The sequence below is a fragment of the Pseudorca crassidens genome, chromosome 6 (genome assembly GCF_039906515.1).
Source record: "Pseudorca crassidens isolate mPseCra1 chromosome 6, mPseCra1.hap1, whole genome shotgun sequence".
Lineage (NCBI taxonomy): Eukaryota > Metazoa > Chordata > Mammalia > Artiodactyla > Delphinidae > Pseudorca > Pseudorca crassidens.
Window position 1 is genome coordinate 3,364,942 of NC_090301.1, and position 19,622 is coordinate 3,384,563.

The 19,622-nt window shown below is 49.7% G+C and overlaps 1 protein-coding gene and 2 long non-coding RNA genes across 31 annotated transcripts in view; 2 read left to right on the forward strand and 1 right to left on the reverse strand.

The window, feature by feature from the left end:
• Positions 1-6,495, reverse strand: part of LRRFIP1 (LRR binding FLII interacting protein 1) — a 142,514-nt gene extending 136,019 nt beyond the window's left edge. For 9 of the 29 annotated variants that reach the window (XM_067740092.1, XM_067740095.1, XM_067740094.1 and 6 more), the window contains exon 1: positions 6,328-6,491. In XM_067740092.1, the coding sequence (XP_067596193.1) occupies positions 6,328-6,417 (90 nt within the window). In that variant the 5' untranslated portion in view covers positions 6,418-6,491. Of the gene's footprint in view, positions 1-6,327 lie in introns of all 29 variants that reach the window. The other 20 variants (XM_067740085.1, XM_067740080.1, XM_067740084.1 and 17 more) reach the window with 6 other exon arrangements.
• A 582-nt stretch (positions 6,496-7,077) lies between these two features.
• LOC137226052 (uncharacterized) lies at positions 7,078-10,614 on the forward strand. Its single transcript, XR_010944136.1, has 2 exons — positions 7,078-7,519; positions 7,663-10,614. It is a non-coding gene; the product is annotated as an uncharacterized lncRNA (long non-coding RNA).
• Positions 10,615-17,344: 6,730 nt separating this feature from the next.
• On the forward strand, positions 17,345-19,154 carry LOC137225728 (uncharacterized). The gene is made up of 3 exons (XR_010943992.1): positions 17,345-17,638; positions 17,977-18,154; positions 18,897-19,154. It is a non-coding gene; the product is annotated as an uncharacterized lncRNA (long non-coding RNA).
• The last annotated feature ends 468 nt before the right edge of the window (positions 19,155-19,622 follow it).

Here is a 19,622-nt window from a genome sequence, read left to right on the forward strand (position 1 = left end):
TGCTGTTAAAATATTCCCATCTGACATATGAGGGAACGGAAGCACAGAGTGGTTAAGTAACTTGCTCTAGGTCATGGAATAAGTGGAAGGACCAGGAACTGAACCCAGGAAACCTGACCCTAGCGCCCATACTCTTAACCAGCCTATTGTTCTGCCAGTGCCCATTCATCTCACCTAAAAGTACAATGTAATATGGTGTGAAGATAAGGAGAGAGAAAGGTGGGGAGAGCACCTGAGCTAGACCTACAGGTCCCAAGTCCTCATCCTCAAACCAGGGGCCGGCAGGTAGTACCTAACGTTGAAAAATCAATAACTAGTGCACATGCATATTATTAACAAACACGGAGCTACTCACCAGATCACTTAGGGTCTTGTAAGGCCATTAGGAGCTTGGCTTTTACTGAGGGATATGAAAAGCCATTATGACACGATCTGACATATTTTAAAAGGACCACCAGCTGCTGTGTGGAGAACGGCCTGGAGTATGGGACCAGGGTGAAAACATATATTACTTTAATTCAATAAAAATTAAGTTTTAAAGATGAAAGAATGAAACAAAGAAGAGGAGAGACACAGTAAGGCAGAGAAGAATATGGGACTCTCCCACGAAATGTTATGCCTGATGGCTCAGAGGTCAGCTGGGGATGACAGTCCCCAAGATGGGAAGCAAGTCAGCTCGACTTCAGGGCACCAGCTGGAATAGGGCCTTGGCTGGAGCCGAGACACTGATCCCAGGAAACAGCCTGGATGACGAGCTCGCACCTCTTAGTTAGCAGATGACCTTAGCCTCTAGGACCCTTTTTCTCTATGTCAAATAGAGATACTCTAAACTCTTCTGATGGAATATCATATAGTTATGGGGGTGAAGTTTCTGGGAGTACCTGGCACACCTTAGGCCTTAAAAGCAACCTCAGGGACTTCCCTGGTGGTCCAGTGGCTAAGACTCCGTGCTCCCAATGCAGGGGGCCTGGGTTCGATCCCTGGTCAGGGAACTAGATTCCACACGCTGCAACTAAGAGTTCGCATGCCGCAACTAAGACCCGGCACAGCCAAATAAATACATAAATAAAAATATTAAAAAAAAAAAAAAGCAACCTCAGTCCCCATCTCTCCCCTTTCCCCTGCTGAACCCTGACAAGGCTCACAGGTTAACTGGCTCAACTGGAATCAAGGCCTTCTGATGTCCATTCTACCGAGCAGACCCTTCAGGTCCTCCACATGCATTCACAGTCCTGACTGCTGAACCCATGAGTCACTGAAGATTCCCCCAGAAAAGGGAGAGGGAGAAAGCTGGCCCTGTGACAGAAATAGCTGTGGGGGGGGGGCCCACAAGCCATCGGGGGCCAGGGGGCTGTCCACCCCTGAGTTTCCAATTCCAGCTCCATCCAGAACCATCTTGTCGGGAATCACGGAAACAGCTCAAGGTCACAGGCATGGTGCTCGCCATTCCCCTGACAGCTCAGACTGTGATAAAAGTCCGCCTGGAACGCTGGTCCTGTCACATTCCTAACGCTTGTTATTGATCCGCCAAGATGTGTGTGGCTGTCTTAGGAAGATCAACTATGCAAGGGCCTGGTAGTTGTGTTAGAGTCTGGGGCAGGGCGGTGTGTGCAGTGCCAGGCGCTGAACGCCCCTCACATGTTCCCGACCTGGAAGGTGGGGCCCTGACACCACCCCCAGTCCCAAACCACTGGCCACGCCGGATTTCACCCTCCAGTCAGTGTCTGACAGGTTTGCATCCACCAGCCAGCCTCAGAAAAGCAAATTCACTGGAAAAAAAGGTATGAAGGTGATGGTTCACATGAAGTGGGACTGGCTGCAGCAGCAAGCCTGTGTTGTAAATGCCAGTGTGATCGCAACGGAGGTCAGGGACTGCACCAGGGTACCTGCAGCGTGCGTCACACCAGCTGGGCTCCCTCCAGACTGCGTGACCCCAGAGGGGCCAGACCTGCTGAGAGCCGGACGAAGGTGAAGTGGAGGCCCAAACTGAACCAGATTTCCAGGCCACTCTGCAAAAGGGCTTGTGCACCCAACCCCCAGACTGGCCCTCGAATGGCCTTGAGGCTTGAGGAGAAAAGGAGTCAGGGTCCCTCAACACAGGGTGATCTGTGGGCACTATTTGGGAAGGACGGGAGGTGGGGGGACAGCAGGTGAAAGGGGGCTTTAGGATTAGAATGTCCTTTATTCATGGACCACACAGAATGAGACATGGAGACTGTCCTAAGTTGGGGTGCCCAGAAGCAGAGCCTGAGGCAGGGATTTGGACGTGAGTGATCTACCAGGGAGCATGGCCAGCAGCGGGGTGTGAGGGGGCAGATGGGGCAGGGAAGGAGGTGGACTCGGTCTGCCCTGGGGCCCTCCCACGGGGAGCCCTGGAATGTGAACTGCACCACAGAGTTGGTTCCACTGGGAGGCAAGTGGGCTGGCGGTGGAGCTTTCTGTGTCCTCACATCCCGGGCTCAGCGCTGTGGGCCGCCCCTGGGGTGGGAGGTCTTCCCCCCACCCCCGCAAAGTGACCCCACCCAGTGGCCATGGGCACTTCTCCAGTGAAGTGGGGCCACGAGCCCAGAACAGCCACACTCACAGGCCAGGGGTCGGCACCCTCCAACAGGGGGGATTTGGGAGGTGCACCAGCGCCCCCGGGGCAATCATGGGCCCAGCGGGCAGCGTCCCAGTGGGACCACCTAGGAGAGGAGGCCACGGGAAACAGTCATGGGGGAGGTCTCCGTGCTGTGAGCGAGGAAGGGAAACCGACCGGCGTTCACGGCCGCAGAGAGGATGCCAGGCTCGCTGCGAGGACCGTCTAATGCCGCCTGCACAGCTTGCACGGCCGCCTTCCTCTGTACTGGAAAGGCCTTCTCCGCTGGAGAGGAACACTTTGAATTGCCTCGGGCACTGTGAGAGCAAAAGATCATTTCACTCAGCAGCAGAGCGCTGAATGAGAGGTTTGGGATGCTACCAAAAACCATCAGCAGAATGTTCAAGGCGGTGGGAGAGAAAAACATATCTGCTTGCAAGACACCTCTCCCTGGGATGTGAGAAACGCTGCTCGAGCTTCTCAAAGTGCTTACTGGACCTTCCTCCTGAAAACATCTTGCCTGAATCCCGCCTCAGACAAGACAGTGAGAAACAAGCTCCTCGTGCTAACGCAGCTGCAGTGTTTTAAAGTTACAACTCCATTTACTACAAACTTGCCGGGAGTGAAACCATAAACTAACTGCAGAAATATAAATGCAGCGCTTCCACTGGGTTCCTGTTTCCAGCTCCTGCCCAGAGTCCAAAGCCCTCAGCAGGGAAGCCAGCTCTCCAGCAGGGCCCTGCCTCGGCCGCTCCGGGCTCCCTGTCCCAGACTCCATCACCTCTGCCTGGAATGCTCCACTTATCCTCTGAGTGCACATTCCTGCGGGCCTGACCCGAGTCCACCCCACCCCCTGCCACTTTCTTAAGGCCTCCTGGGTTTGTCCAGGCCCCCCCCCCACCTCCCCAAGTGCTTCGGGGGAAGCCAACTCCCCCCATTTCCAGGATGGGCCTGACTGATCACAGGGTAAACCCCCTCTGCCCCACTGCCACGCCGCTGAGTCCACCGTCCTGGTCACAGAGCTTGGCTCAGGGGCGGCCTGGGAGATGCTTCTAGCTCTCAGGACGGAGCCACCGGAAGAGACGGGGTGTGGGCTCAGGAGCGGCGGCCTGGGAACGCGGCAGCCAGTCTGCCGAAAGCAAAGCGGCCTGAGGATGAGGCCACCCGCAGAGGACGGCCCGGGAGAGCCAGCTGCAGAGAGGCCATGGAGAAAAGGGGCCACCGCATCGGTGAGGCTACCCGGGAATCCGTCCTCCAGCCAAATCATTTCCCCTTGTGGAGGCCAGTCCAGGTCAGGGTTTCTGTCACTGCAAGACTAACTCAAAATGCCACTTCCCCCGGGGGGCCTCCTCTGATTGCCTGTCTTAGTCCCGTCAATAAATTTTAACTCTCTCATTTCGAAACCTTCAGGGAACGATATCCTTTAAATCTCAGATTCCTGTCTTCTATTTTTGTTACTGATCTATGTCAGGCCCCAACTCCTGGAGGGCGATGCTCTTCAGGTCCATCCCTGAATCCCAGTCTCCCTAGGACAGGGCTCTGGAGAGCATGTATCTGCTGAATCAACGAGCAAACACGAAAGCACGGAACTTAAGACGATTTTGTTAATTTTTATAAGAACTCGCGAGAACTTCATGCTGAGTAGATATTTGCCATTTGAATAGTGACTCTAAGTTTCACAGCTGGGAAAAAGAATCCAATTTGTAGTAAAACATAAAGTGTTGCACCAGCTCCTTCCAACACCACAGATACGTGCCATTCAGCACTTGGAACAACCACATCTATGGTTGGTCTTATTGGGAGGATGTGTGTGTGAATAGCCCTCGCATTTAGCTAGTTAGTCACTTTATGTCTGCTACTCACTTCCTTTAATCCTGACAGCCTCGGGGATTTCTTCTTCCCCATTTTCGAGGTGAGAAAATGGAGGCTGGGAGGGGCTGAGTAGGGTCGCACAGCTCGCGAGGAGCTCTGCACAGTGTCGAGCCCAGGTCTGATGCTCACGTCTGAATTTGTCACTGCCAACTGCGTCCCCTGGCTGGGAGGCAGGACCGCGGGTTCCCAGTTACTCAGGACCTCAAGGCCGTCCACCCAGGAGCAGCCCCCGGCCTTCCTTTTCCGTCTGTCTTTATAGAATCCAGCAGATATGAGGTGGACTTAGGGAACCCTCATTCTCCTTCCTTTGACCGTAACCACTGCCAGAAAGACAAGGCTCACGGATCGTGTCACCTCAGGCCTCCCAGAGAACACCTGTTTGGTTTTATGTTTAAATACGTACTTAAAGGACCGTCTTCACAGGGGGTGGGGATTATGTTCAAGCTACCACATTTAGCAAATGTCTATATTTAGCCAAACATACTGTAAGTGCCTTTTTGTCCCTCTTTTGTTTTTCAGGCAATGCAACAGAGACTTAGGAGCACCTACTATGTGCCTGGCTCTGTGCTGAGCTCTGGGGATACGAAAGGAAGACATTGCCTGCCGGGTGGCCACCTTCTACGGGGGTCGGACCAGTGAACAAATAATGCTGAGGCCACGTGACTACCACAGCAGGCGTAGGGAGTGAGAGCTAGTGGAACCCGAGTGGAGGCAGGGAGACTTCTGCCCCGGGGCGATGTAGGAGGTCTCACAGAGGACACAAATCTACCGTGGGCTTTAAGGGTTGAATAGGAGTTTTCCTGGAAAGCCTTTCTCTTCGCATAGGGAGAAAAACAAAAGTGTTCATTCATTCAGTAGTTAACAAATACTGATTGACAGCCATGTGTCCATAAAAGCAACATCACCTAAGAACTGGTTACAGAGTAGACCTCCATAAATAGCTGACTGAGGCAACCAGACGCCTCGGCCTAAATCGCCTGGAAGTTTTTCCAGGTGATAATAATGACATGCAGACAAACTCCATCACATTCCAGCACCTGGAGGAGAGGGTATCAGGAAGGCGGCACTGCCTCTGCACGTACATTCTCTATAGTTAGCACACTAGGTGCACAGTTCAAAAGGTACAGAAGGGTATACGGCAAAAAAGCAAGCTTGTCCACTGTCAGCCCAGGGAATCACGCCCCTTCCCAGGGAGGCTGCTGCCACCAATCTGCTGGGCATCTTTGCCAACGTCACCGTTTGTTTAACCTGAAGGCTGAATCCTTGTGGGAGAAAAAGGCACTTGTACAGCTACGCGGGCGGTGCACCTTTCGTTCGCCACACTTCAAGTTCATCAGCGACCATTATAATAAACTCTGCCCGGGGAAACTTTGAGGGGAACCTCTCGGCGTGCCTGAACCCGTCTGCACGCGCGGTCCAGAAACAAGATTCACGGGGACCCCGGTTCGCGCCCAAGCTGCGCCTTGTGTGTCAATCGAGACGGCAACTGGTTATCGACAGGAGCGGGTCATTTCGCCAGGGCCATGTGGCCTGCGGGGACTGTCCTCGGGCCTCCAGGGTCGGGCCGACATCACCCTCACCATGCGGCGCAACACAGCGGGGCGCTCGCTCGCCCCCCACCCGGCCGGCCCGGGGCCACCTTGCGCGTGGCGGGGGGGGGCGGGCGGCGGCCAAAGGGAGCTGGCGACATGGGGGGAGGGGTCGGTGCCGCCGGCCTGTCCCCGCGGCGGAGGACCGGCGCCCGGCCCACCGGGGTCCCGGCCTGGCCCGCGCCCCGTCCGCGGCGCCGGCGGACCGACGGACAGCGGACGGACGGATGCCTGACAGCTACGGCGGCGCCCCCAGCGCCCGCGCCCCGGCCCGGCCCCGCCGCTCACCTCGCGCGCAATCTGGTTCAGCGCGTCGTCCTCCGCCGTCAGCCGCTCGCGGTTGGGGAGCCGCTTGCGCCCCGAGCCCTGGGTGCCCATGTCTGCCGGCCGCGTCGCCCGCTGCGCTGCGGGACCGTGGCTCCCGCCGCCCACGCCCCTCTCGGTCCGGCCGGGCCCCGCTCCGCCCCTCCCTCCGCCGCGGCGTCATGGCGTCAGCGGGCGCGGGCCGGGGACGCGGGGACGCGGGGACGCGGGGACGCGGGGGACAGGGGCTGGGGGCGCCGGTGGGAGGAGCACGGGAGCTCGGGCTCCGGGGACAGCAGGGACGCGGGGACGCGCCGAAGAGGGGACCGGGGAGCCGGGGGCCAGGGACGCGGGCGCTGGGGGCTGGGGGCGCGGGGACGCCGGGGGACCGTGAGCATGCAGATGGCGGGAGGTTTGGGATGGCTGGGGGTCGGGGGCGCGGGCACGCGTGGGGCAAGGCCAACTGGGAGTGTCGGTGGAAACTGGGGCTGGGGGCGCGAGGTCACGCCGGAGCGGCGGGACACGCGGACCAGGACGCCGGCGACCCGCGGGGACAACAAGGGCTGGAGATGCGAGTGGGGAGTGGGGACGGGGGTGCGGGGATGCTGGGGGACAGTGAGCGTGGAAGCGGCAGCGGACTTGGGATGGCTGGGGATCGGCGGCGCGTGGGCGCAGGGGACGGGGTGATGAAGGCTTGGGGTGCCGGTGGGGACAGGGGGCAAGGGACCACGGAGGGTTCGGAGGCGCGAGGGCGGGAGCCTGGAGCTCGAGATGGCTGGAGGGGTCTGGGCCGGCGGGGCGGGGGACACTGGAGGGTGGACCCCCCTGGTAATCATGGGCTGACCTCACCAGGGCAGCGATCACTTCATCGGGGGCGCTGGAGGGCTCGCAGGGAGGGACTGGGCTGCAGAGAGGGGTTTGCACCCAGGGGTGGGTGCAGGGATGTGGTTCAAACCTGCGCCCCAGGTGAAGTGGGGTCTGGCCTCACAGATGGGTGAAAGCTGGGTTCTAGGGTCAGGCGCAGGGGAGGTCAGATCCCGCTCTGTGGGATCTCGCCAGCCCCCTGAGCCTTACAGCACGTTCAGAACCCCCGTGTTGGTGTGGGCGTTTCCTTCTTCACCGGCGTGTTTTCTGGGACCTGCCACTTCCCTCCTGTGTCCCCAGCTTCTAGGAAAAGGTCTGAAACGTCAGCTGCTCTCAAGAAGTAGATACTGGAAAGGGAATGACTACTTGAGCTTTACCTTCCACTCTCTAAGGGTGGATTTAAAATTGAACAGGAGGATCAGATGAGGTTTACAAAGCCATTACCTTCTTTTCCAGGGTAAGGACCCGAGTAACTGTTAGCTGTCTGTACTGAACTAAGGAAGAAGAAGTGTGCTGGCCGAAGCACAGTAACCAAAAGTTCCTGGTCTATTTGGGGTGTGGGGAAATCTTTCATGCGGCTGGGGAAGAATGGAAGGGCAGGGCCGTCCTGAAGTCACCTGTCATTTTCCCCCTAGAGATGAGTACAGTTAGCATTTTGGTATATTTCTAACCAAGTGACATGACCAGGTTGGTTTGGGTTCTTAGAAAGTAAGCTGGGAGCTGGATGGAGGAGGGAACAGAAAGGGGACCCGGCAGTGGCAGGGAAGGATGTTGGAGGTTTACTGCAGGGAAAAGATGGTGGGGGAGTGACACAGGAGGGAGGAGCCAGGTTCCATTGCTCAGGACGCCTGAGTGGACTTCAGTGGCGTGGGTCGACAGGGCGGATGGTATTAGGGCTGTGACCTTGTTCATTACTGTACTCCTGGAGCTTGCATACACCTGACACAGCGGAGGGACTGAGGAAATACCTGTTGATTGAGTCTTCTATGTCACATTACACCACTTAGGACCCCCTACTCCTTAGGTGACATGGTCCTGGTTGGAGGACCATCTCTTGCTCTGCCCTCAGCCCTGCTGGAGGCTCGCTGCTCCCTTAGCCCGTGATGCCTGGTGAAGACTCTGCCTTTGCTCAGGCTCATTCCCACGGCTCCACTCATTCATTCCCCCACACCTGCTGCCTGGCAGGTGCTGCGCCGGAAGCTGGGGCAGGACTGCAAAGGACACAGACGGAGCGGCTGTTCTCTCGGGACTTACCTGAGATACCTGGAACTCCTTATCCAAAGCCACATCCAAGCTCCAGCATCTCCTTTCTGTTTTGATTGACATATATACACTAATATGTATAAAATAGATAACTAATAAGAACCTGCTGTATAAAAAACTAAATACAAGTCAAAACAATTTTTTTTTTAATTTTTTTTTTTGGCTGCGCTGCATGGCATGCAGGATCTTCGTTCCCTGACCAGGGATCAAACCCATGCCCCGTGCAGTGGAAGCGCCGAGTCTTAACCACTCTTAACCCATCTCCACTCTGGAGGAAGTCTTCCCAACTCTCCAGGCTGCTCCTTGACTCTCCTCACTGGTCTTCCTCAGAACATCAGGTGACTGTTCTAGCCCTTGAATTCTTCTGTGCTGATCTGATGATGTGCTCATCTTTCCGCCCTCACTGGGGACTGAATGTGCCACTGCTTCAATCACAATGAGAGCGTCTGGCTGACTTTGGGGACTGAGTCCAGGTTCCAACCCCCTCCTCACCATCCCAGTTGGGTTTTGTACAGAGACAGGGGACTCACTGCCTCAGGGACCAACTGGAGGTATTTCTGAATAGTTCAGTCCCTACACAGTGTTCTCAGACACTAGGGTGAATTCTGTCTCCCATCTCTCCCCCATCAACCACCCACATCTGGGAAAGGCCAACCTTTTGGGAATCATCAGAACTCATGTTGCTGGTCCTCAGGTGGTCCCATGATGTCATGACCTCCTGAACCACCATGCTTCCTCCTTCTTTGGTGATGTGCTCTCCAACTGTCTGCTTCTCCCTCTGGAATCCGTTCTTGCCTTTAAATGGAGATAGGACCCCCGCGTTGTCAGGGCGGGGGCAGTCCATGTAAAGATATATCTCAGGGCTTGACCCACAGGCAATCAGTAAGTGGTTCTCCAGCTCCTCTCCGCAGAGGCCTGGGTCTGGAATGAATAGGGCAGCAGCTCCTGCTGGGGCGTGGGGAGGCGGGCAAGGACGTTAGGCAGCTTTGTGGCTGTCGCCTGTTCTTGGGGTGCCCCTTGAGGGATACAGAAGCCTGCGAGACCCCATCCATCAGGCTGAGCCACAGGCTTACCGAGAAGCTGTGGCTTTCTACTTGCTCTGGACTCTCAGCCTCTCCTGCGTGGTAGTCCCCGAACTTGCTTCTACCTAGAAGACCGTATTGTGCCACCAGCACTACCGAGCCCCTCCCACATGGCCCTTTTCTTATTCCAGGTGATTATACTGCCCACAAGGGGTTACTTCAGAGAAGCCGCGTCAGAAGGCTGATGTCGCGGGCAAGAGACTCTCCAAGCCTGGTACTGAGGCTCTTCACGAAGATACAGATGCGCTTCAGGAAGCGTCCATGAATGCGTGAAGGCAGCCTCGGTGAGGGGCACCACACAGGGGACCCCACGTGGACTTTCCACTCACGACACAGTGTTCCTTTTGTTTGGGACCTCATTAGGCAAGCCTGTGAGCCGGCTGGGGGAAGAAGTTAGTGGGCATCTCTGGAGGAGTCATCCAGGCTGGAGGGTGACTCAGAGCTGCTCTGATAGGGACCTCTGAAGGACAGTCACATGGGCCGTGAGCTGACTCACTGGGGTCCATTGAGAAAGCCTTCCATGTGGTTGAAACATCATTCACTCGTGTTCCAGCCTTACTCTTCCAATTAACAGAGGATGGAAAAACCTCCCTTGGATTACAGCTGGAGAAAGGCTAGGGAGAATCACAGCCACTCACAAGGATGGCTTGAAAGGCAGTGGACAGACCATGGAGCCAAAATCATGCCCAGAGGGGAGCTAGCTGAGGTCAGGGTCGCCACCACGCCGGGGAGGTTAATGGTTTGTCTCCAGTGGCCTGCTGGTCTTTGTCTCTTTCCTCTCTCAGCATCTCAAAGCAGAAAATTGGACTGATCCTTCACCCAACCCAATCTTGTCATTCTAAATGCCTCTTCTCTCCCAGGATACCACCACTTCCAGTTATGTTTTCATGTCTCTTGGAGTTAAAACTTTGGAATCACGTTGGATTTTTAAATTTATCTTATCCTTCATCCCTGATTGATTCTATCCCTATCCCCCTTCCGCATCTTTGCTGACTCCATGATGTTCTGTACCTGGTTCACCTTGCCACACCTGTGGGTGACTTGCAGTAAATCATCTCCTGAACTTGAGGTCTCCAGGGTGGGGTGCATGAGACAATACACTGGGGTGCAGGAGAAACATACTAGAACTTCCATGAATATGCATTTTAAACTAAAAATAAGAATGTTATAGATCAAATGTTAATGTATGATCTATAACCTCACTTTAAGTGGTCACAGGTCATGTCATAATGATACACAAGGTATTCCCAGGGGCTGCTAATGGCATTCTCTCTCATTAGACCATTTTCAGAATATTTTGGTGTATTTGCATGAACAAGAAATGGATTTATGGGTTACATAGTCTAGTTTTAACTAAAACTCAAAGGGTAGATAAATGGCTTCAAAGGATTTAAAAGATTCTCAAGAAAATATTTCCCCCAAATCACAGACAAACAAGAGAATGAGAGACATATTTCTAACTCAGGAGGACCTCTTCACTGGTCTCAGTATCAGGTTATTAGATATGATGAGAACAATGAATAATCATCCCAAACAATTTGAAACACAAATTTACATTTCCTATTATTAGTGATTAACCTCATTTTTAATGGATATTGTGCCCTGATATAACAGAGGAAAATAGATTATGAACATAATTTACACATAAATAAATATATAAAATTTGGGGTGTATTTTAAAATATTTGGTGATTGAGTTCATGATAAAAAAAGGTCTGGTTTCTAGATCAATAATTCTTAAATTTGGGGGGATTGTGAACTCCTTGGAAAATCTGATAAAGGCTGGATTCCTCTCACCCACCAAAAAAAAAAAAAAAAAGAGGGAAGAAAGTAAAGGGCACCTAAACAGGAAATTGAGCACAATTTTAAAGGGTGATACTTTGAAGTCCATCCGTGGGCCATCAGAGCTCCCATTCTGTGCTGTCCCTATCTGAGCCTTCCTAACTACCAAAGCCAGAACAACCCTCTGAAGGACACTTCCATCACGTTGCACGCTCCAAACTCCAGAATGGCTCCATCGTAGCCTTTGCAGTAATTCTGGAGCTTCCCGATAGGTGTCAAATGTGTTACTGGTAATTCATGACTAGTGATAGTTAAAATGCTGAAGTTTGTGAAATTATTGGCGATAAGTGTTATTACCGTAATAATTTTACCTCCACTGAGTGCTACCGAGGGGCAGGAATTTTGCACAAATGAGGTACTTTGGCAGGAGAATGTCACATTCGGGATAATTACATGCCATGCTTGTCTCCAGGGAGAAAAGCTGAGAGTGGCTGTCCTCTTGCACACAGAACTGGCTCCTTAGCCAACCCCTTCAGTCAGCTCTCCGCAGCACTCTTGGGATAGCGTTCCTGAGCCCCAAACCCAGGATTGTCTTTTCATCCCCCAAGAGAGCCTTATTCAGGGTCATGGGTCCATGAGTGTTTAGAAAATGTTCGTGGCTTGACTGAATAAAGAGCCCTTTCACATGGTGCTATATAAAATAGGACGTGAAGACCAATTTTCTTTTTATTTGTGCAAGAGAAATGCTACAAATACTCACTGACTGGCAGTGATACCAATTTTCTCCTCGCATGGGATTTATTAACTATTAATTCAGTTGGTTTTTAAAATAAGGACTTTTCACTTCTAGTGATGGAGAGGAAGCTTACCTCAAACCAATCCTCCTGTCAATAATCATTATAAACCTCAAACAAAATATAAAAGTACCCACTGAAGAGTAATCAAAGCAGATGGAGACGGGAGTGGCTACAACCTTTGAATTAAGGGAAGTAAAAGGTGACATCCGCTTCCCCAGAGGATATTCTCCAGTCCCAAGGTGCACTGGGAAAAGAATTCAAGAGTTATTGGATTGGGAATAGATGTTAGGGTCTCAGACTACAAGTACGGCTGGCAATTCAGTGAGGAAATCCCAGAAAAAGGGATGCAGAGAGGGTTAAGCCACAAGATCTGCATACTAGCTTATATAGAAGCCATGGCTGAGTCCTGAACAATGCGTGTGTGGAGTGAAACTCCAGGAAATTCACATGGAAGCTGGAAGCCTGGAAGAACTGAGCAGAGATTTCAGCAGCTGTCCCATGCTAGGAAGACAAAGTTAGTAATTCAAGTCCTATCAAGTTAGAGGGCTTGGCAAACACCTTGAGCCTTTCATGGAAACCACAGAAGGACTATGCCTTAATAGTAAGATGACATTAGAGGACTAAGGGCTATGACAGGAAAATCAAAATACACATGCTGTAGTAAAGCCTAGAACCAAGTCTCTACAAGATCAAGGTGCTATGAAGGGTTGAGGTAACTCCCCTCCCTGATAGAACCAAATTCAGCACTCTTCAAAAGAAGGCAATAGAATCCAGAGTCTCTGAAATGTAATGTCCTCTATGTCCAGTATACAATAAAGAATTACTAGACACAAGAAGAATCAAGAAAATGAGGCTCACAGTCGAGAAAAAAATAATTAGTTGGAAAAGATTCACAGATGACCTCGATGTGGAAATTAGCAGAGAAGTACTATAAAATAACTATAAGAAAGATGGATATAATGGAAGAAGACATAGGGAATTTAAGGAAAGATTTGATGACTCTAAAAATGAACCAAATGGAAATTGTAGAACTGAAAAATACAATGCTTTCCAATTTAAAAAATCTTTGAATAGTATTAGCAAAAGATTGGATGATGTAGAAGAAGGGATCAGTGAACTTGAGGAATGGTCAGTAAAATTACCCAAACCGAAGGACAGAGAGAAAAAGACATTTAAAAAAAACAGGTTACAGGGATTCAGGCTACCACGGTGGTCACTTGATCTTAACAAGACACCAAGAAAATTCAGCGAAGAAAGGAAAATCTTTTTTTGATAAGTGGAGCCCAAACCGCTGGATATCTATAGAGAAAATAAAGTTTGACCCTTAACTAACACCTTACACAATAATTAAATCATGAAATATTTTCGACCTAAACTTAAAAGCTAAAGCTATAAAATTTCTAGAAGAAAATCTAGGAGAATGTTTTTGAAAACTTGGGGTAGGCAAAGACTTCCTGGACAGTTTTTAAAGAGCACTAATCATCAAATCCAAAATCGATAAATTCGATTTTGTCGCAATTAAAAATTTCTGCTTAAAATGAAAACACAAGGCACAGACTGGGAGAAAATATCCTCAGTATGTACATGTGACAAAGCACTTCTATCCAGAATGTAGAAGGACTTCCCACAAATCAATAGAAAAAAGATAAATAATTTATTTAAATAACAGGCAAGAGATTTGCATATTTAAACAGACACTTTATATAAGAAGATATACAGAGAGTGTGGAGCAAAGGGCACCCTCTTACACTGTTCGTGGGAATGTAAATTCGTGCAGCCACTGTGGAGAGCAGTAAGGAGTTTCCTTTAAAAAATTAAAAATAAAGTTACCATAGGATCCAGCAATCCCACTCCTGGGCATATATTCCAGAAAAGATGAAAACTCTAATTTGAAAAGATACATGCACCCCAGTGTTCATAGCATCACTATTTACAATAGCCAAGACATGGAAGCAACCCTAAATGTCTATCGACAGAGGAATGGATAAAGAAGATGTGGTATGTATATACCATGGAATATTATTCAGCCATAAAAAGAAATGAAATAATACCATTTGCAGCAACTTGGATGGATCTAGAGATTATCATACAAAGTGAAGTAAGTCAGAGAAATACAAATACCATAAGATACCACTTATATGTGGAATCTTAAAAAATGATACAAATGAACTTACTTATGACACAGAAACAGACTCACAAACATAGGAAACAAATTTATGGTTACTGAAAGGGAAAGGGAAGTAGAGGGATAAATTAGGAGTTTGGGATTAATAGATACACACTACTATATATAAAATAAATAAACAAGGACCTACTGTATGGCACAGGGAAGTATATTCAGTATCTTGTAATAACCTATAATGGAAAAGAATTGGAAGAAGAATATATATATGTATATGTATAACTGAATTACTTTGCTCTACGCCTGAAACTAACACAACACTGTAAATTAACTACACTTCAATAAAAAATTGTTTGTTTAAAAAAAAAAAGAGGATATACAAATGACCAAAAAGTATAGGAAAAGTGTTGAACATGCTTATCGTTGCAAAATGAAACCACAGTGAGAGACCACTTCACATCCGCTGGAATTCTACCATTGGAAAGACTGACAAGACCACATGTGGGTGAGGATGTCAAGCAACTGGGACTCTCACTCGTTGCCGGCGGGAGTATGAAATTGTATCGCTGCTCTGGAATGCTGTTTGGAAGTTTCTCAGAAACATAACTTACCCTGTAACCCGGTCATTCAAGTCACTGGTATTTACCCAAGAGACATGAAAGCATGTCCACAAAAAGACATGCACAAGAATGTTCATAATAGCCCAAAGCTGAAATCAACCCAATGTCCATCAACAGGTGAACAGATAAGCAAATTATAGTTACAGATGCACTACTACTCAGCAATATAAACTAACAAACCCCGAATACAGTCAACAGTGTGGATGTAGCTCAAAAGCATGATGTTGAGTGAAAGAAGCCAGACATAAAACAGTACACATTGAATGGTTCTCTTTATATGAAATTCTGGAACGGGCAACACTAAGCTATGGCGATAGAAATTAGAATAGAGTTTGCCTTGGCAGGGTGAGTGGATTGACTACAAAGGGGCACAAGGAAACTTTTTGGGATGATGGAAATATTCTATATCTTCAGTGAGGTGTTTGCTGCACAGAGAGACGAACTGTCCAGTTTTATCTGGGGATAAGGGGCTTCCTGAGTCGTGGGACTTTCAGATTTCAAACAGGGATAGTCCCAGGAAAACTGGAACCAGTTGGTCACCTTACATATGTGCATGTAAGCATTTGTCACAACTCGTAGAATTTTTGCATGCATGTCTACATGCATGTCCAAGAGCACGCACACTTAAAATTTGTGCATCTTATTAAGTGTTGATTATACAATTTAATAAAAAGAGTATTTAAAGAAATGATGATGGGAAAACAACCAAACCAATGAAAACATAAGCAGGCAACAGAAGAGAGCATCTGTCCTTTAGGCATCGTATTAAACTCATGGTTTTAACGTAATGGCTTTTGGAAAGACCATAACCTAACACATCGCTGACTACCCATCACTGACTACACATCACTTCCTCCGGGATGTGGAGATGCTGGATAAAAAGAGGCGCTGTGAAGGGGTATTTGGTGTCAGCCTATTTGACACCTGTCTCCTGGGAGGGTTTAAGAGGTTGGGGAGGTTCCATCCATTTCTCCCCTATTACTTGTTGTGGGGTCTCAGATACCCACTGGCATGCTGTTTTCCTGCAGAAGGACCACAGGTAACGTCAGGACACGGAAACAAAAAGGTGATTTTCTCACAGTCCAGTTCGGCTCATTGTGGCAGCTGTGAAAGGAATCGTGAAGCTCCCTCCTTTTTTTCCTCTCCTGCCAATCCATCCCATTTCCCCTGGTCCTTTCTACCTGTGAGCTTTTCTGTTCTCGTGGTCGCTGAGCATCTGTAACCTGGAGGGCAGAGCCATGGAATATTCCAGGCTGCGTTTGATCTGCGCTGTTTTCTGTTCGGTGCCGCACAGGTGATCATAGCTGTGGGCTGGTACCTGTGCAGGGTTTGACAGTTTGTACACATCTGTACATGTGGTGAGCCCTTGTTTTCTTCTGCTTTGCAGCCACGCCTAATTATTTTTTAATTGAAGTAGAGTTGATTTCCAATATTATATTAGTTTCAGGTGTACAACATAGTGATTCAATATTTTTATAGATTATACTCCATTTAAAGTTATTATAGCGTATTGGCTACATACTCCATGCTGTACAGTATCTCCCTGTAGCTTATTGATTGGTGAGGCGTCTTGAGTAGGAAGTCACGGAGTTTCTCCACTACTTACATGGACCAGTTAGTGAGTGTAGCTTTTCCCCTTGAGGAATCGCTGTATTTATGAGCAAAACAGCAACCTTATCAACTACTCAACTCCAGTCCTCCAAAGCGGAAATTGAGCACAGATGTTTCAGATCTTTTTCATTATTATAGGAAGATGCTCGCCATATTTTTGGCAGTAGCTTTTAAGAGTACACTGTATGCTGGATTTGCCAATTTTTAAATCGGACAAACATTTCACCAAGTTTTGGTTATACTGAATAGCGCTCTGAAGACGTTCTTGTGAGGAATTCACCGGAAATTTCTCTACACGAAGATCACGCCGAACAATTGAAAACACTCCGGAGGGTCCCGAGCTTTACCTTGTTTTACTCTCCACCATAACAGCGCTCAAGCGTTCTGGGCCAAGATGAAGCTCTCTGTGCCGGCACCCGGGCTATTTTAGGAACAGAAGAGAAAAATAGTTTACCACTTACTCATTTGCTGTCTGTGCTCAAGTTAAGTTCTCTATATCTTTGTAACCCAGACAAAGAACAGTTTATAAAATTTGCTACAAGCAGCTTGTAAAATTTAGCTTTGCCTCAAGCAGAGGAAAGGTTATATAGTTTTCTTCTTAGGAATTTTTTTTTCTCACAGTAAAATCTAATCGCAATGCAAGTTAGCATCTCTGGGATGATTAAAAGGAATCACAGCCCTGCAAAGTGCCTGGCAGAGTCCAGCACGCTGGAAATGTACATCAGGGCACCTACTGTGTGCAGCAGAGAGAGGCCTGAGGAACAGGAGGATGAACGAGACCCCGTTCCTGTCTCCAGTGGGTCTCAAGGTGGCAAAAGGAGGGATAAAACCGCTTTGCTCCAACAGAGCACGTCGCTGGGAAAATCAGGAAGGAGCATTTGCTTTGTGGATGGATAGGACTTATTCCCACAGGAAGAAGCTGTATCCATGGAAAGCCCGGGCAGGGAGGCTGTGAGCTGCACCCTTGCTTTTATACGGGCCTCGCGGCCGTGGTTTCACTGCCTGAAGGGGAAAATTTAGTGTGAAACCTCGAAGGGTAGCAGGATGCACTATCTCCAAATATGCCTTTTTGGCTTGAGGTTTATTCTGAGCTGATCATTTTGAGAAACAGCAGACTCAGGGAAAGCCCAGCAAACAGGGTAGAAGCTGCCCCTTTGTAAGTGAAATCTACACGTGTAAAGGGTATCTCCACGTAGAAGGGGGTCTCCTTCCCTGTACCAGGAAGAGAGGATGACTTTAAATCACAAGAAACGCCTATCAATGGCGAAGACACAGCTTAGAGCTGCATAATAACCTCACCCTGTTTACCTGCTCATCTCCCGTAGGAGCCTCCCACCTTTCCTCTGTGTCATTAGCTGAAGATGGTATTTAAGCTGGTGGCTGAGGCCCCCTGAAGAGTTACTCCTTTTTTCCCTGGGGACCTCCCACGTATACCTGAGGTAAACGTGTTAATAAACTTCCATTTGTTTTTCTCTTGTTACTGTTTTATTTTAGGGACCTCAGCCAAGAGCTCAGAAGGGCAAAGGGAGGATACTTTTTTCTGCCCTGCAGCCGTCTCTGTCCCTCTCCAGGGACCGCTGTCTTGTTGCTGTGAGAAGGGGACTCAGGATCCTTACTCAGCACCCGACCGGAGCTGCTGAGCGAAGCCGCTGGCTGCCCTGATGGGACAGAGGTGAGAAGCCAGCTCCCCGGAAGGAAGGCCTCTGGCCGTGGGGAGGAGGGGCTGGGCTGGAGGAGGCAGAGACTGGGCTGAGGATTGGGCCGGGGCCAATCGCTGAAGGGGGGAAGGGCTCCAGAAGAGGCCCAGATAAGGGCACAGAGATGTGGCCGTGCCGAGTGAGTGAGAGAGAGAGAGAGAGAGAGAGAGAGAGAACAAAGAGACCAGCAGGGCCACGTGTCCACGGGTCTGCTTGTGTGAGTGTGTGTGTGTGTCTATGTGTGTGAGTGTGTGTGTGTGTGTGTGTGTGTGAGTGTTTAAGGTACATCATCAACGTCCCGCTTCCCAGTCTTGAGCAAGGACTTGTTTCTGTCTTTCTGGGTGGACTGGCTGGGGGGGAACCATCCTTTCAAATGATTTCAAATTATCAAAATGTATTCCATATTCAAATGATTTCCTTTCCTAAAGGAGGGACATTCATTCATTCATTTATTCATTCATTCACATGGCCCTTTAATTCTGTGCTTGGCCTTGTTTCAGGTGGGAAGCCTGACTTCTGTGTTTTTGTGGTTTTCACTTACCCACCATTCACTCCATCACTCACCAATGGGATAAGTATTTATCGAATGTCCCCTGGGAACAAGGGAAGCGGGAACCCTCCATCCTCTGGTGGAGCCCAGGGTGAGCAGAGCCTTTTCCGGTGTCCTTGAGAGACCCCCTTCCTCACTCTCCATCACAGCGTTTCCTGTGTTATCAGGGCTTCCACAGCTACCATTCCTGGTGGGAAGAATCGTCTGCTGTGGAGGCTCACCGCAGCCTCTGCTCCCCGTCCTGCCTCCTGGGAAGGTGTTTTCCACACTCTGCCATGCTCTGGGGAGACTAACTGTGTCCTCAGGCCACAGTATTTAGGGAGAAGAGTCCTTCACAGCAAACCTGGAGAGCAAGAAAGAGAAACGGAGTCAGATCAGACATCTGCCTTCCCCTGCCTGACTTTCCGTGTTGGCATCTGTTCCAATGTATCTGCTGCACTTTTCTTGGGGGGGTGGGGTGGGGGGGAGGTGGGCACTGTGTGCTTTTGAAGATTCTGATTATCTTTTATACTCTTGGGGGCCTTACCCGTCTATTCTTTTTTTTTTTTAATCTTTATTAGAGTATAATTGCTTTGCAATGGTGTGTTAGTTTCTGCTGTATAACAAAGTGAATCAGCTATATGTATACGTATATCCCCATATCTCCTCCCTCTTGCATCTCCCTCCCACCCCTCCATCCCACCCCTCTAGGTGGTCACAGAGCACCGAGCTGATCTCCCTGCGCTATGTGGCTGCTTCCCACTAGCTAGCTATTTTTCATTTGGTAGTGTCTATATGCCCATGCCACTCTCTCACTTCGTCCCAGCTTACCCTTCCCCCTCCCCATGTCCTCAAGGACCTCGGGGCAGGACAGGAATACCCGTCTATTCTTATTGCAACATGTATTATACTGC